At 36.4% G+C, this 15,735-nt stretch overlaps 6 protein-coding genes across 10 annotated transcripts; 3 read left to right on the top strand and 3 right to left on the bottom strand.

Annotated features, from left to right (window-relative positions):
- The first annotated feature begins 41 nt into the window (after nt 1-41).
- LOC104712692 (transcription factor bHLH160) lies at nt 42-2,281 on the top strand. 4 transcript variants are annotated; one of them, XM_087466703.1, is made up of 5 exons: nt 42-187; nt 749-969; nt 1,061-1,384; nt 1,919-2,022; nt 2,163-2,281. In XM_087466703.1, the coding sequence occupies exons 2-4, from the start codon at nt 904-906 to the stop codon at nt 2,009-2,011; spliced, it is 483 nt and encodes a 160-aa protein (XP_087322829.1). In that variant the 5' UTR covers nt 42-187; nt 749-903; the 3' UTR covers nt 2,012-2,022; nt 2,163-2,281. The 4 variants fall into 4 exon arrangements, with proteins under 4 accessions (XP_087322829.1, XP_019085744.1, XP_087322828.1 ...); XM_019230199.2 differs by having other exon boundaries at nt 1,919-2,281; XM_087466702.1 differs by lacking the exon at nt 42-187 and having other exon boundaries at nt 190-969.
- Nucleotides 2,282-2,375: 94 nt separating this feature from the next.
- On the top strand, nt 2,376-4,515 carry LOC104712691 (uncharacterized). Its single transcript, XM_010429644.3, has 7 exons — nt 2,376-2,992; nt 3,095-3,197; nt 3,312-3,432; nt 3,517-3,638; nt 3,748-3,869; nt 3,980-4,139; nt 4,225-4,515. The coding sequence occupies exons 1-7, from the start codon at nt 2,866-2,868 to the stop codon at nt 4,337-4,339; spliced, it is 870 nt and encodes a 289-aa protein (XP_010427946.1). The 5' UTR covers nt 2,376-2,865; the 3' UTR covers nt 4,340-4,515.
- Nucleotides 4,516-4,538: 23 nt separating this feature from the next.
- LOC104712686 (putative 3-hydroxyisobutyrate dehydrogenase-like 2, mitochondrial) lies at nt 4,539-5,523 on the bottom strand. Its single transcript, XM_010429639.3, has one exon. The coding sequence runs from the start codon at nt 5,521-5,523 to the stop codon at nt 4,624-4,626; it is 900 nt and encodes a 299-aa protein (XP_010427941.2). The 3' UTR covers nt 4,539-4,623.
- A 539-nt stretch (nt 5,524-6,062) lies between these two features.
- LOC104712688 (3-ketoacyl-CoA synthase 7) lies at nt 6,063-7,645 on the top strand. The gene has a single exon (XM_010429640.3). The coding sequence runs from the start codon at nt 6,063-6,065 to the stop codon at nt 7,446-7,448; it is 1,386 nt and encodes a 461-aa protein (XP_010427942.1). The 3' UTR covers nt 7,449-7,645.
- LOC104712689 (uncharacterized) lies at nt 7,600-9,651 on the bottom strand. Its single transcript, XM_019229413.2, has 4 exons — nt 9,037-9,651; nt 8,855-8,948; nt 8,548-8,760; nt 7,600-8,456 (listed from the first exon to the last, which is right to left on the bottom strand). Exons 1-4 carry the CDS (start codon nt 9,109-9,111, stop codon nt 7,753-7,755), a joined length of 1,086 nt encoding a protein of 361 aa, XP_019084958.1. The 5' UTR covers nt 9,112-9,651; the 3' UTR covers nt 7,600-7,752.
- Nucleotides 9,600-11,955, bottom strand: LOC104712690 (protein DETOXIFICATION 14-like). Of its 2 annotated transcripts, none has more exons than XM_010429642.3 (7): nt 11,548-11,955; nt 10,904-11,448; nt 10,725-10,811; nt 10,589-10,645; nt 10,254-10,492; nt 9,973-10,178; nt 9,600-9,846 (listed from the first exon to the last, which is right to left on the bottom strand). In XM_010429642.3, exons 1-7 carry the CDS (start codon nt 11,788-11,790, stop codon nt 9,769-9,771), a joined length of 1,455 nt encoding a protein of 484 aa, XP_010427944.1. In that variant the 5' UTR covers nt 11,791-11,955; the 3' UTR covers nt 9,600-9,768. The 2 variants fall into 2 exon arrangements, with proteins under 2 accessions (XP_010427944.1, XP_087322827.1); XM_087466701.1 differs by having other exon boundaries at nt 10,904-11,463; nt 11,548-11,946.
- Between the last annotated feature and the right edge of the window lie 3,780 nt (nt 11,956-15,735).

Below are 15,735 nucleotides of genomic sequence, written 5' to 3'. Positions count from 1 at the left end.
TGTACATAGATACATTATTATACACATTAAACAAACAAATTAAAAAAATGGTGTGTACTGTGTACTACAGTTTGTACTGCATAATAACAAAACCAGAGAGACTTGCATTAGAAAAACATAGTGACTTTTTTCTATGACAGCCTCAGCATTCTTACAAAGAAGCACCACAATGGAGAAGATGAATCAGGTAAGAAGCTCACAACTTTTCTCTTCTCAAAAACAAGAAAAAAGAAAAATTAAAAGAAGTTATCTTCTTCTTTTTTATATCTCTTGCTCGCTATGGGTTCATCATTTCCTAATCTGTCTGTACTGCAAATACAATACGACCTTTTCTCTTCTATTAACTTGCTCTGTGAGCTGTGATTCCCTGAACCTCTTTTTATTTTTCTAATTTTAGTTTAATCTTGAATCATTTTATTATTTAAAATTAAGGTTTCTATAGCTTCATTGCATTGTTATTTTATTACTTCCTCTGTGGTTGACTTTAGACTCCTTCCCCTACACACATATATATATACACCTACATACATACTATACATATCATTGTCAAGATCATCTTATTAACTTTAAGTTAGGGTTTAGAGATTAATTACTTTGCAAATTCTTGAGTTCAACTAGGACCATCGGTAGTAATATTGTTCTTGTCGTATTGTTTCTCTTGCCGTCGTCGTATATAATATGTCTTCTCAGCCGAATCATCAGACTTCTATATCAAGTTTACTCCATGATCGTTTGCATATCCCTGCAGAAACAATCATTGAGAAGGAGTCCGCAGAGAAGGACACTTGTCAATCACAAAGAAAAAGGAAGGAACCAGTTTTGCATGAGGTTGATGGAGGCTCCTCAAGTGGTTCAGCAGCAGCAAAGAAACTAGACCATAACGCCAAGGAGCGTCTTAGGAGGATGAGACTTCATGCCTCTTACCTCACTCTCGGCACTCTTCTTCCTGATCACTCTTCTTCCTCTAAGGTTCTCATAATTTTAATTATATCCACTAGTTGTACAACTTAAGTATGTTTGTTGATGGTCGTACTTTAATTTTTTTGTTACTGATAAACAGAAGAAATGGTCTGCACCGTCTATAATCGATAATGCAATAACTTACATTCCCAAGCTGCAAAATGAAGTTGGAGAGCTAACTCTAAGAAAGGACAAGCTCGTGGAGTTGGAGAGACGAGGTCCTTCCATTCGAGCAATCTCGGTTCTTGAGTTGGGAGAATCAGGTTATGAGGCTGTTGTACAGATATGTTTGAAGAAGGAAAACGAAGACGAGTTCTCGAACCTCCTTCATGTAATGGAAGTGCAAGGTTTGAGCATTTTAAGTGCTTCTACTTCTCTAGTTTGCCGAGAGCAAAGGGTGGTTTGTTACAACTTTCATGTCAAGGTGTGTCTCCTCTTTATCTTCTTCATTTCTCTTTGATTTTATGTTTTTATAGAATATACACAATGTGCTAGTTAATAGAGTCATAAATGTAACAAGGATGTAATACATGTTTAGGGTCCATCTTAGGAGGATTATGGTAAGATTTCATAAAGTTAGAAAGGAATGTGTATATAGGATATATTAATTGATAGTTTATAATAAAGTTCTTGAATCAATGGGTCTTAAAAGAAGATATTGATTATATTGGCGCGACAGAGATTGTTTCGACTTCAATAGACCTGAATCTGAGTGTGGCGCCATTGTGTATTGTATAGAGTGAGATGATGATATACATATATTTTTTCATGTATTATCAACGCCTGATCCTAGATCTATATATGGAGCAAAACCACTATATAAGCTTAATTCATAAACAGTTTATAGACTAGTTAACCCGTTGTTTAGTTTTGAGCAATTAGAGATAGTATATGTACACATGCATGTTCTTTTTGAGAGAAACTAACTACTCGAAATATTGTACATGGGAAAGAGTAGATGGATGAAAAGCCATGTGAAGGTGATGACTACATCAAATTGTTAAAGAACAACATCATTTCTTCGCTCCGTGACAACACAAAATGCAAATGAAATATAATGAGGTAATAGAATCAATGGAATATCTTTGTGCTTTAGATCATGTGTTGGTTCTTGTGTTTGAAATCTCACATCAACCATATTTAGAATTTAGAAGTTATTTTTATCTCCCTATGCTAAAAGAACCTTTTTACTATGCCTCAAGATCACAGAGTTTGGATATGCTCTGGTCTCTCTCGGATCCTAGAAAAATATGGACCAAAGGGCATATAACTTCTTGTAATCTTCAAAAAAGATTATGTGATAATAGAAACCCAATTTGATTATTTTTACTCGGTTTCATACATTTATGTGTGTAATGGTTATGTTTTAGTTGATTTCTATAAGATACAACAATTTTGTACTCCAATCGTTTTAGGCTTCGAGCAAGTATGAACCCGAGTCCGGTCTAACCTAGGTTCATTGTCAGCACATTTGAGCTTGACTAGAGTCACATGATTCCATAGAGAAGGTTATCTCTCTCCAACACAAAACTACCTTAGTTATTTTATTTTATTTTCCTCATATCTTAAGCATTGTTCTCATAACCAAACATATGAGATCCTCACATTAACAAACAATGGGCAGAGTGATTCAATCGTGTATGTTAAAATTAAAAAAAAAATGTTGTGACAAACTTCGAAACGTATACGGATGGAAGAGTCGATGCGTCATCAGTCCTCATAATTGAATTTACCTTTTTGCCCTTCTCGTTGTAATTTAAGAAAATCCAATTTTTTCCTCGACACTTTTATTTATGACATCGACCCAATAAAAAAGGTTCTGATCTGAATGAAAAAAGTTTGAAGAGTCAAACAAACCTCTTAGAGTTCTCAGAAGAAGTAGAAGGAGAAGAAGAATCGAAGAGGATGAAGAAGAGAACGATGTACGCATGGGGAGCAGCGATTATAATCTTCATAGTTCTAATGATCGTCACTCCCACCATCCCTCAATCTCAGGCTTACCACGATTTCGCCGATCAACGCTCCTTCTTCGGTATACATATTTGATTCTCACACTTAATCTCATCATCATCATCATCATCATCTTAAATTTGAATTTTAGGGTTTTATAATCTCATGATTTTTTAATTCTCAGGGATTCCAAATGCTCTTAACGTGATTTCAAACTTCCCTTTCCTTATCATCGGCCTTATCGGTCTCGTCCTCTGCTTTTACCCTGAAGATTTCTTCAGATTTAGGTCGCGTTACTATATACTCTTATCAATTTTTGCTTCTTCGTCTTCTTCTTTGCTCAATCAAGATTTTAACAAATTAGTTTTGTGTATTTTGATTTAACAAAAAAAAAAAAACAGTTTGAGAGGTGAGAAAATAGGATGGACTTGCTTTTACGTTGGTGTTGCTGCTGTTGCTTTTGGATCTTCATACTATCATCTTCACCCTAACGATGCTACTCTCCTCTGGGATCGTCTTCCTGTACGCTTCTCTTTCTCTCTTCTCTTCCCTTCTCTGAGACTTGCTTTTGTCTTATGTTTTTGATCACTCGTTTTTTTGGATTAGATGACTATTGCCTTCACATCAATCATGGCTATATTTGTAATCGAGAGAATTGATGAGCATAAGGGTACTTACTCTATTGTTCCTTTGCTTCTCGCTGGCCTTATTAGCATTTTGTATTGGAGGTAGTAACTCAAATTCCTTAAAACTCTTTCAAGTGATTCTTTATTGATTCCGTCTTGAGGTTAAGACTTAAAGAGTATAAGCTGACATGAGAGGCTGTAACATTGCCAGGTTTTTCGATGACCTTAGACCATATGCTTTAGTACAGTTTGTTCCTTGTATTGTCATTCCCTTGATGGCTATTCTGTTGCCTCCAATGTATACTCATTCTACTTATTGGCTCTGGGCTGCAGGTTAGTGGCTCAGTGTTTGTGTTGATTTATATCTCTTCAATTTGCTTTTACACTTAGAAGCTTTCTTACCTCTGGTTCTTATTCTTGATTCAATTGGCTGAAAACTGCAGGATTTTATCTCATAGCCAAGGTGGAAGAAGCTGCAGATAAGCCTATATATAGCTGGACTCATCATATTATTAGTGGCCATTCTCTGAAGCATTTGTGCGCCGCTATGGTCCCTGTCTTCCTTACCCTCATGCTTGCAAAAAGAACAGTTCAAACTGAGAGGTACATTCTCATATATGTGAAAATGACTGGAAATTGCAGACCCATATTTTTGACTCACGCTTTACCCCCATTTTGTTAATCACAGGATTAGCTTGTATACAACATGGAAGGTATCATGGACGAGGAGTAAAGCGAATGGCTCCGAGGAAGAAAGGTTTGATTATAGCTACTCCAACGTTGCAGTCGAAGAGACTCGATAATGTAAGACGTTTGATAGTCGTGTTTAAGATTATTGGCTAACAGAAGTAGTTATAGGTGGTAGTTGATAATCCATCTGGGAACCAATGTTACACTTACACCCGTTTGTAATCTTATCAAATGCTACATTCTACCATACATATGTTGCCCCTTTGTTACCAATCAGTTATGTTTGTCATTCTTTGATGTTATTTCTTGTAATTAGAAAAACGCCATGTTCTTATTAGCAACTTTGGTTCAAGAACCAAATTGGAAAACAAGTTTGCCTTAGTTTACACTAGTATTATCAAGATATGCCGTTAAGTCTCCTAATAACAGAGACAACACCTTGAAATCCCAACTTCCCATCTCCATTTGCCACCATTCCAGAGAACAACTGCTTGTTCAAAGCAGCTCCAGGCATAGCCGTTGCTGCTTCCGCCGCCATTCCCAAATCTTTCACCATATACTCCACAATACCCGTCGCCTTATAATCCCTCTCCACCATCATCTCCCCAAACAACCGCATCACCGCCGACCCAGCCGCACCATCCTTAACCGCCTCAAGCCATTTCACGGGATCTAAACCAGCCTTCTCAGCAAACACAATCCCTTCAGCAAGTCCCACCATGTTGCTTCCTACACAAATCTGATTCCCAATCTTACAGCTCTGACCACTCCCTGCTCCTCCCATATACCTCACGATTCCCATATTCTTCATCACCGGAGATAACCACTCCACGATCTCAGAATCTCCACCGGCGAAAATCGTTAGCTTCGCCTCTCGTGCTCCAGCGTCTCCACCCGATACAGGCGCATCAACCGCCCAGCAATCCCTCCGCCTCGCCTCCTCGTGTATCTCACGCGCCAATCCTGGCTTGCTACTAGTCATGTCCACGGTTACTCCCCCTGGTTTGAGACCAGAGAGTACACCATCGTCACCGAGAAGCAAAGAGCGAACATCGTCAGCGTTTCCAACTATAGTGAATACAACATCCCTCACCTCAGCTAACTCTTTGGGACTATTGGCTGTGCGAGCTCCTTTAATTTGCAGATCCTTTGATTTCCGGAGATCACGAGCGTAGACGGTGACGGAATAGCCTGCAGCGAGGATATGAGAGACCATTGCCGATCCCATTATTCCGATGCCGATCCATCCGATTCTAGTCTTTGAAGGATCGATGAGTTTCGGGTATGGAGTCTCCATTTCTTCGTTTCCAGAGATCGAATGAAGAATTTTGCGAGAGACGACGACAAAATTCGAAAGAAACAAACAGTAAGCTCTACCGACTTCACTCAATTTTTCATTTATTGGGTTCAATTTTTTTTTTTTTTTTTTTGCTCTGCATTTTAGTTATTTTATTAATCTGGTCTTTGGCTCCCCAATTACAAAGTCAAGGACTCAAGGTTTATGCTTTGAAAGATTAATTAACACATGGAGTTGGTGAAAGAAAGAAACAGAGGTAGAGCTTTAGAAACAGAGACTTCCAAAGTCGCACTATACTCAACAAACACGTAATGTTCATTTCCCATGAAATCATGCAAATAAACTCAATATAAGTCACGAGACCTGAATTTCATCCTTGTTTTGGACTCTCCTTTCACATGCTTACCCTGTGATGCAACAAACTTAGTTTTTTCCTTTATGGTAAACACTATAATCAACATTTGCCACAAAAACAGAAACTCTCTGTTTGTAACCATCTTTTGCTTTCTCTCTTTTCCCACTTTGGGATTCTTGAAAATATGGAATCGAGTTTTCCTTTCATCAATCAAGCACTCCTTATCACTGATCAACCCTTTATGACTTTTCACCATTTCCTAGCAGCATCAGCCTGTGTCCTCATAGCAATCTTTGGTTACTATTTCTTCAAACCAAGATGTATTATATACCTCATTGACTTCTCATGTTATCAACCTCCTGACTTCTTGCGAGCTCCAGTCTCCAATTTCATTGAGCATCTGACCATATCCGGTGTTTTTGATCAAGAAAGTCTTGATCTTCAGCAGAAGGTTTTAGAGCGATCAGGGATTAGTGATGACGCGAGTGTCCCTGCCTCAGTCCATGAGATTCCACCAAACGCTTCTCTCCCTGCAGCAAGAGAAGAAACTCATGAGATTCTCTTCACTATTGTCGAAGACCTTTTCTCAAAGCATGAGATAGATCCAAGGAGTATTGACATCCTTGTGTCTAACTGTAGCCTTTTCTGTCCTTCTCCATCCATAACATCTATGATCATAAACCGGTTTGGCATGAGGAGTGACATAAAGAGCTTCAGCTTGAGTGGTATGGGCTGCAGCGCTGGGATTCTTTCGGTTAATCTTGTTAAAGATCTTATGAAGATTCATGGTGACTCTTTGGCTCTAGTGTTGAGCATGGAAGCTGTGAGTCCAAATGGTTATAGAGGGAAGTCTAAGTCAATGCTCATTGCAAACACCATCTTCAGAATGGGTGGAGCTGCGATTCTTCTATCTAACAAGAAGCAAGATATGCATAAGGCGAAATACAAACTCCAGCATCTTATTAGAACTCACGTCGGATCAGACAATGAATCCTACGAGAGTGTAATGCAGAAAGTTGATGAAGAAGGGAAAGTAGGAGTAGCATTGTCCAAGCAGCTTGTGAGGGTAGCATCAAAGGCCTTAAAGATCAACGTTGTGGAGTTAGGCCCTCGGGTTCTACCTTACTCAGAGCAGCTCAAGTACATAATCTCATTTCTTCAAAGAAAATGGGGAAGGCACAAGGAGATATACACACCCAACTTCAAGAAAGCTTTTGAGCATTTCTGTATACATGCCGGAGGAAGGGCGATCATCGAAGGCGTGGAGAAGCATCTGAAGCTGGACAAGGAAGACGTAGAAGCTTCACGGTCAACTCTGTACCGTTATGGAAACACATCTTCGTCTTCGCTGTGGTATGAGCTGCAGTACCTAGAAGCTAAAGGTAGAATGAAGAAGGGAGATAAAGTATGGCAGATCGGGTTTGGAAGTGGCTTTAAGGCTAACAGTGCTGTCTGGAAATGCATTTCTGAGATCGATTCAAGAGATAGGAATGCATGGTCTGATCGAATCCATTTGTATCCGGTCTGTGGAGATGCTTCAAGTGAATTGAGGACAGAGCTCCTTTCTTGACATTGATTCGCTGCTCCATAGAATAGTTTATACATTCCTTTTGAGTTCTCTTTGGTTTGCTCTTAAGCTGATTAATGCATTGTAGGAAAAACTTTCCACATTCTCATATTCTTCAAGAGCTGTTTCTTTTGGATCTCTCCTCTCAGATATGTTTTGTTATTGCAATATCAAATAGGATTTAGTATTTACCGCCACAATATGCTACTGTTTAACTTCCTAGAACTGCAAATTAAACACTAAATACAAGTCCTGAAACACTAAAAGTAAAGAAACAAGAACCTTAAATCCAAGCTTTTGATAAGTGCTAGAGAGTAACATTTTGCATTTTGCAAACTACTTCAGCTTTAGTTCTTGTATCCAGTTCAGTTTCCATATGCTCAATCGACATATGTAGCCTTCTGCAAGTTCCCAATAAAGCTTCTGATGAAAAATTCTTAAAACCCTTAACATCAGCCTCAATCTCACTAATATTTGCCTTTATTCTTTCCACTGTTAGTTTCATGAGACCAAACTCTTGCGGTGGGTAAACGCAAGCTCCAAGCTCGTCAATCTGTACACCGGTTCCTTGACACAGCTTCAGTAGTTTCTCAAGAGAGTCCACAAACTCACCGTTATCCTTTGGATTCTCCAGCTTGATCATGCTTGTGATAGCACGTATAAGCTCTTTTATAACCACAAGTGTCTCAGACACGATATCAGCTACCATTTCAGCAACTTCAAATTCTTCAGGAGACAAGTCATCGCCTAAATCATCTGCATCTTCATCTGAGTTTGGAATTTGGCTTTCAGGATTTGCGTAAACATCATCAGACTCAGGTGAAGAACAAGCTAGTTTCAGTTCTTTCATTTCCCTAAGAACATCTTTCATGGAAAAAGCAACCAGTTTCATCTCCCTTCCAATCGCTTTGATGTTTGTTGCTGGCACCTTCTTCAAATTAGAACATGCTTCCCACACTGCTCCTGCAAGCTGCGGAATCGAAGGCTTCCTGCCTTTCTCATATGCTCCTTCTGTTTCCAAAACAACAGAAACACCATAATATATATTGAGTAATCTTAATCAATATAACTATATAAGAACAAGAACATGGAGGCTTCTTACCGTATAGAGAGACAGAACCCTGCAAAAATCTGAAGCTGGAATCGACAATTTGTTCCACAGAGGCTTGTATGGATGAAGAAAGTGTAGTCCCAGCACCAGCCATGCTTCCATGACAATGCAGCAAAAATCCTTGAAGAGCGTTAAAGTATGACTCCATAGCCTCCTTCAGTGCTTCAGCTTGTGGAGGTTGTTCTCCAGTCCATAGCATTCCCACTATTACAAATTTACAATTATATAACCCAAACAATTGAAGAAAAACAAAAAAAAAAAATAGGTTACGAAAAGACAACAACTGGCAAAAGGAAACCTATGGTCGCTTGTTTTGAGAGGTGATCAGAAATCTCAAGGACATCGTTCCAGCTTAATTTTTCTTGTGTAAGAGACGGAACTTGCTCGCACATCTGCACACGAAAAAAAATCACCAAATACGTCTCTAAATCGGAGTTTCAATTTCCATCACAAAAACACGAAACCAAAGAAAAAAAAAACCTGAAGAGTATCTTTGATGGTGTTGTGATAACCAACAAGGATTTGATTCAATTCGTCTCTCTTAGGTTTCGCCATCTCCGTCTTTCTTCGCCTCTAGTCGTACTCGTACGTAAGTCCCTAACTTCAAAGTTCTCGTTTTAATCTACGTTAGGGGTTTTTGCACTCTTCAACAACACTTTCGTATTTCTATAATTCCCCTAACGACGCCGTTTTTTGTACCATTGCTTGTCGGCAAAACTAGGGTTATTTGATTTCTAAAACAACAACACACCCACGAAGCTTTGATTTAAAAATCCTAAACTAATAAAATCACAATCATCATATGCTACTATACTACTTGACATCAAACCTTTTTTTTAAGCCAAGATGTTTCTGAACTTTTATACCCACGGCCACGACACAATGTTCTCACTCAGGTGAGTTATGACTTATGAGTTAATTATGACATAGAAGAGGTAGAGATCAAGACTGTTATATACCATTGTTTGATTATACTGATTCCTAATCTTATATATTAGTCAGATTTTTTTTATGAGCAATTGTTAGATTATATGTTTTCGATATGATAAATGATTATGAACTTTTTATAAATGGTGTGGACATCAAAGACAGTAGAGGCCAAAAACTCACAATCAATTCTTCATCATCACTATAACAACAACACCACCACATATATCGAACTAATAAAAGCACAACATTTAATGGCGGCGACAAGATTGTCAGTCTATTGATTTAGCTGATCTCCTCATGTTCTTCACTATCTTTCTCATTAAACTCGCCACCCATCACTCTCAGCCTCGCTTTTCCCGCCTGCTCATACCATTCATCATATAGACATCACTTTCACTTTCACTTTCTCAAAATGTACAAGTCAATTTTTTACTCTCAAAATCAAACATACTAATTAAAGAACATTATTACTTTCACTTTACTAACCTGTTGTTTCCAGTTGGTGAGGATGACGATAAGACCGAGCAAAACCGCTTGTACAAAGGACCCAACAGTGATCCCAATCCAGAGTCCTCTTCCTCCCATTTTAAACCTAAACGCTAATAGAATAGCAGTTGGTATACCACAGAGATAGTATGCTGCTAGGTTTACATAAGCCCCTATATCTTGCCTCCCTGATCCTCTAGCTACACCTACAATTCCAAACACATTGTTAATCCTGTAATTAGTCTCTTAATGATTTTAACATTATAGAAGGAGACTCTAACCCGAAAGAACTGCGTGAAGGGCATCAAATATGACCGATAAAGCAACCAACGGAGCCATTGATCTTACATAATCCACAACTTCGATTTCAGAGCTGAATAGGTAGCCAAATACGTTTCTTGCTGCAAAAACTATTACACCCACCATTATTGATTCTACACCTGTAATGACCATTACTGTATAAACCGCCGTTCGAGCTTGTTTCGGTTTTCCAGCCCCTAACTCGTTTGCAACTCTTGTACTGCAACACCAACAAAAGTCAGAGAGAAGAGTTTTATGTTTAGATAGATAACTCCCCTTTCTAAATATCGAAGAAAGAGGGGAAATGAGCAAGAACCTTGCTGCTGCGCCAAGACTCTCTGGTATTTGGTACAAGGAGGACTGAGTTGACAGACTGTTAAACAAAGAAGAAAGGTTAAGCAACTGATCAGTCCATTCCAAACCTAATTATTTAGAAGATAAAAAGAACATACCAGACTGAGAGAACAGAGGCCTCTAGCTTCGGATTTGGTAAGATCCCAGAGAGTAAGAGCAGAAACTCGAATGACCACCACTCGAGGCTGATTCAACACAAAAGAGATACAAGTCTCAAGTCAAATGTCAACAACTCTGTGACTAAACCAAAAGAGTCATGAAGAGAAGTTTATATTACCAAATCATGGAGGCAGATGGGATTCCAAACCGGAAAAACTCTCCCATTCCTTTAAACACACTCATGGAGATGGGTGCACGAGTCTTGCTACAGCTGGAAGAAAACGTCATGTATAATCCAAGAACAGTCACGTTAAACCAGTAAGAAACGCCAATCGCTATAGCTGCACCGAGGCTCCCAAGACCAAACTTAAAGACTAAACTCCAGCAGAGGACAACATGGACACAGAGAGCAGAGATTGAACTCATAATCAAAGGCAATATCTGACTCTGCGCTTGGTAAAACCGAACAAGCGACTGCAAAGTAGCGTAACCAAAGAGCGCGGGTATGAGCCAAGTTGCAAACTTTCCTGCTTGTTGAGCCACCAGAGGATCTTGTCCAATAAGAGAAAGTATAGCACTCATGTAACTCCAAAGAACAGACAAAGGAATACACACAAGATACAAAGAGAAGATCCCTGTGTAAGTGTGTACTCCAAGCTTCTCAAATTGCCTAGCTCCATAAGCTTGACCACATAAAGTCTCCAACGCACTAGCCAATCCAAACTGTATATATGATCACTACCACAAAATTGATCACAACTCAGAATCTTAAGCTAATCATATAACTTATGAAAAGAAAAAGATCAAGAAAGAGGGACATACGACGAGACTAAAGCCGGTGACGCTACAGAAAGAAACGGCAATGGCGGTGCTTGAGAGATAAAGCTCACCGAGATGACCAACCATCATAATCGATATCACCTGAAGAACATACGTAGAAGAGTTCACCGCAACCATGGGACCAGCGATGTAACCAAGCCTCTTCATCTCCTTCAAAAACCCATCTTTCCTGTTTACTTCTTCTCCATCGCTCACCACAAGCAAGCCCTGCTCCCTCGAATCCATTCTCTCTGCTTCTTCTTCTTCTTCTTCTTCCCCTGAGATCACGAGAATCTTTTAACCTATTCTCCCAATCAATCTTATATACTTGTTCTACGTACTAGTAATACTTTATGACTTGTCTTCTATGTGTCGTATCTTGATTCTACACTTCTCTTGTTCAGCCGCCATAAATTCTATCTGAATTGAAATAATGTTATAGCAAATTTAATTAAAGTCAATGTTGAAAAATTCAATGGTCGTAATTTTTTTTTAAGTTTATATTTTTGTTTTTATACTACTAATCTTTTTTTTTTGTTATTGCAATGTCAAATACTAGTATATGCTTATACGGTTTAACTTCCTATAGAACTGCAAATTAAACACTAAAATACAAGTCGTGAAACACTAAAAGTAAAGAAGCATCACATTAATATTCTTTAAAATATTTCTTTATATCAAATTTTGAAATAACGGGTAACGGGGTTATTTTTCCCTCTACTTTCCCATAAACAGTCGTGAACTAACTAAACCAAAATCATCATAATTATTATACTAATATTATGCAGGTGTTGTAATCAGTATGAGTTTGTTGGTGTTGATTCCTAATCTTATAATAAACTAGAAGTAGGCTCGCGCAATGCCCGAGATATATTTTATTTATAATTTTATTATTTCTTATATATAATTTTAAAATTTTAATGTTCAAATTTTTTTAAAAAAAATATTTAATATGTGTTCTTCATGTTTTGACACAAAATAAAATAAATACGACATCTCGGTAAAAAATTTTAGTTGAAGTAATTAAGTAGTTATTTCTTATTCATTATCTCATACAAAATTTATTTGATGTTTCTAAATTTTAATACATAATTAATTATATGTGTTTTATCATTATTTGTATTATGCATATTTTTATCTAGAGAGTATATTTTTAAAAATAGATAATTAATAATACTTTAATTTAAGAAAACAAAATTTATATAATATTTTAATTTTTATGCGACAACTTTAATCATCAATTAAAATTAACAAAAGGATATAGTAAGAGTAAGATTTATCGTCTTAAATCACTGCTAACAACTTGTTCACGCTTGTAATTTACACAAATCTACTTCAAGTTTGTGCACATGCCATCTTCTTTCTCTTGTTCAATACAGTCGATACTTATGCAATGTTGCTTACTTTTTTTTTTAAATATTTGCAGGTTTTTAAAAATTTTGTGTCGTCTCTCCAAAAATCATATTAAATACTTGACACAAATTTATATTATAATAATAAAAGATTAACTTAAAATTAATATTAATTCATAGCATCAAAACTGAGGAAAATATAGTTGTTTACATATACAAAAAAAATGTAGCTGAACACAAATATTGTGTGCTTATTTTAACATTATTTTATCTAGAAATCAACTATATAGGATACAAAGGAAAATGTTTTCTTACTCTCCTTATTTCCTCCAAATAAGTCAAAAACGCAGATCTCTTCTTTGATGTTAACACCATTTTCCCCAGTTCAGAACCATCTCTAACAAAAATGACATACACTATTGTTCTTTAATCAAACACCCCAAAACCCAAATAAAACCCCCATTTTCTATAATTTTTCTCTCTGATATATTTTAAATTTCCCACAAAACACATCAATATTTTTTCCTAATATATCTCTTAATATTTGTCTGTTTTCCCCCTTTTTCATAATTTGATTACCTTAATTTATTCTCACACATTTCAATTTGCTAATTTATTTTTTGAAATCTAATAATTAATTTCAAATTACATAATATTTTAAGATTCTCACAAATTACATCTTCAATTTTCCTAATCTATCTCTTGAAATTTTGGCAATTTAAATTTATCTCTAATTTCTGTCTAATTTAAGTTTCCTCAGTTTTTTTTTCTTCATAATTTTGTAGCTCCAGTAGTAGTGTCTCCAAATAAGTGATTCACTTCCTTATGTAGTGAAGAGAAAATCCATCAAAAATTACAGATGCTTTTTAACAGAGTTTCTTCATTCATTGTTTTATCTTTTGTATTTATTAACTAAATCTTTTAACTTTCAATTGGATAAATTAAGGAAAAAAACATAACACAATTATTTACCAGATACTTATGAGCCACTTAATTGGTATAAGTAATAATAAAAAGAGCAACTCCACATAGATCCAAATACATACAATCGATTATGATAAAAAGACTATCGAATCAGAACTCCCGTCATTGGTCTCATAATCATGCTCATATTTAAAATAGATTAGTGAGAAATTACGAAGAGCACAAGCAAATAAGAAACAAAAAATGATCGTAAACCATTTTCACTTGATAAAAATAGCGGATAAATCGATTATTTGTTTGATGCATCTTCATAACGATAAAAATCTAAAATATATATTTTGCTGAATATATATATATATATATATATATATATAGTTATATATTTATTTTTGTGCAAAACTGAAAATATCTATATAAGAAGGAAATCTAGGAATTTTTTTTTTTGGTTTTGTGGGCCTGTAGTTATTAAAGTCCAAACTACAAATAATTTAATTTAATTAGGTCCAAACAACAAATGAATACATGTGTCAGATATACGAAACGATGTGAAATGTATGGCGCATATGTATATGTTGTCACCACTATAACAAACACCAGAAATGTTGCACAGTTACAGACTTACAAAGAGTAGAACGAATCTGAAAAAAAAAAAAACAAAACCAATACCTTTCTAAAATGCAAGTCAGTATTAATTGGAAGTTGTCTTCGAAAGGTGGTTCTGATCTTTGTTTTCAAATGTTCGAGACAAGAATATTTGGCCAACAACATCTAGTGAGTGGGTAAATGTAGATATAAATCATATACTGAAGAACAAAGTGGAAGCTAAGAGACTAGAAATACGAACAATGCAAAATAGGTTGTTACCTGGAAGCTCCTCACTCTTGTCTACCATATCAAGCAAGTCTGAAAAAGTAGAGAACCTAAATTAATCAAAACCAATAGAGCATTGTCATTTTTTAACACTCTCCAAAAACGTTTTCTCTGTGAAAACAATTCTCCACTTGTGGTTGGTGCGACAATAACGGTTGGAGGATGCAACAACATCGAAATCATTGATGCTGTATAACTGGCCTTTAACCAATTGATCTTGAAACTTAGGCACACGATTAGGAAGGACTGAAGCTTGTATAGCACAATCCTGAAACAAAAGCGAAATGAATGTGTTAAAATGGAGGTAAATCAGGGGTAAAGAGGAACAATAATAGAGATAATATACATTTTCATCAGGAAGGAGATATTTTCACCAGAGACAATAAGTAAGATATTGTTTCTTCAAAAGTCTCGAACTTCCCAAATATGGATGATCCGAACAACAATCCTATTGATACCAGTGTGGTGTGTCTTGTTGGAGGTTGAATCAAGGGTAGAGTATTGTGTTAGGTTTACCCATGGTGTGAGAGATAGAAGGTGAGTGTCATCAAAGGTTGTTATTTAAGGAGAAAACTTAATGCAATGGTTGAGGGAGAGTAATCTGGGATTGAAATGAAATGTTAATGACCATAAAATCATAGGTGTTTGGTATTATTTTGATTACGTTATAATTGGGTGGTAAACGTAAAGATGAAAATGAAGGATATACTTCAATGGAATTCTTTAATTACCTTAAAGATTGTAATAAGTAATACAAATAGCGTAATCATAATAATGGTTCATATGATTCTAATTGGTAGTGCATATCTAAACCCCTTTTTAAAATTTAAATTTGATTCCAAACAATTTGAAAACGATTTTGGACAGGATTAATGTTACATACAGTTCGGAACTTCAAATAGGTGTTTAGGATCTTGGTACAGACATTAAACCAAAAATTATTTAGAATTTGGTGGTGGAGTAGGAGAATTAAACCAAAAAAACCCAAAGATCAGGAGATTTTTGTGAATGTACATCGGAGATGGTTGTGAGAAGGTGAGTACAG

The sequence above is a fragment of the Camelina sativa genome, chromosome 9 (genome assembly GCF_030686135.1).
Source record: "Camelina sativa cultivar CO46 ecotype springtype chromosome 9, ASM3068613v1".
In the NCBI taxonomy this organism is placed as follows: Eukaryota; Viridiplantae; Streptophyta; class Magnoliopsida; order Brassicales; family Brassicaceae; genus Camelina; species Camelina sativa.
The sequence above is the reverse complement of the archived record's forward strand: the minus strand, read 5'-3'. Positions and strand labels throughout refer to the sequence as shown.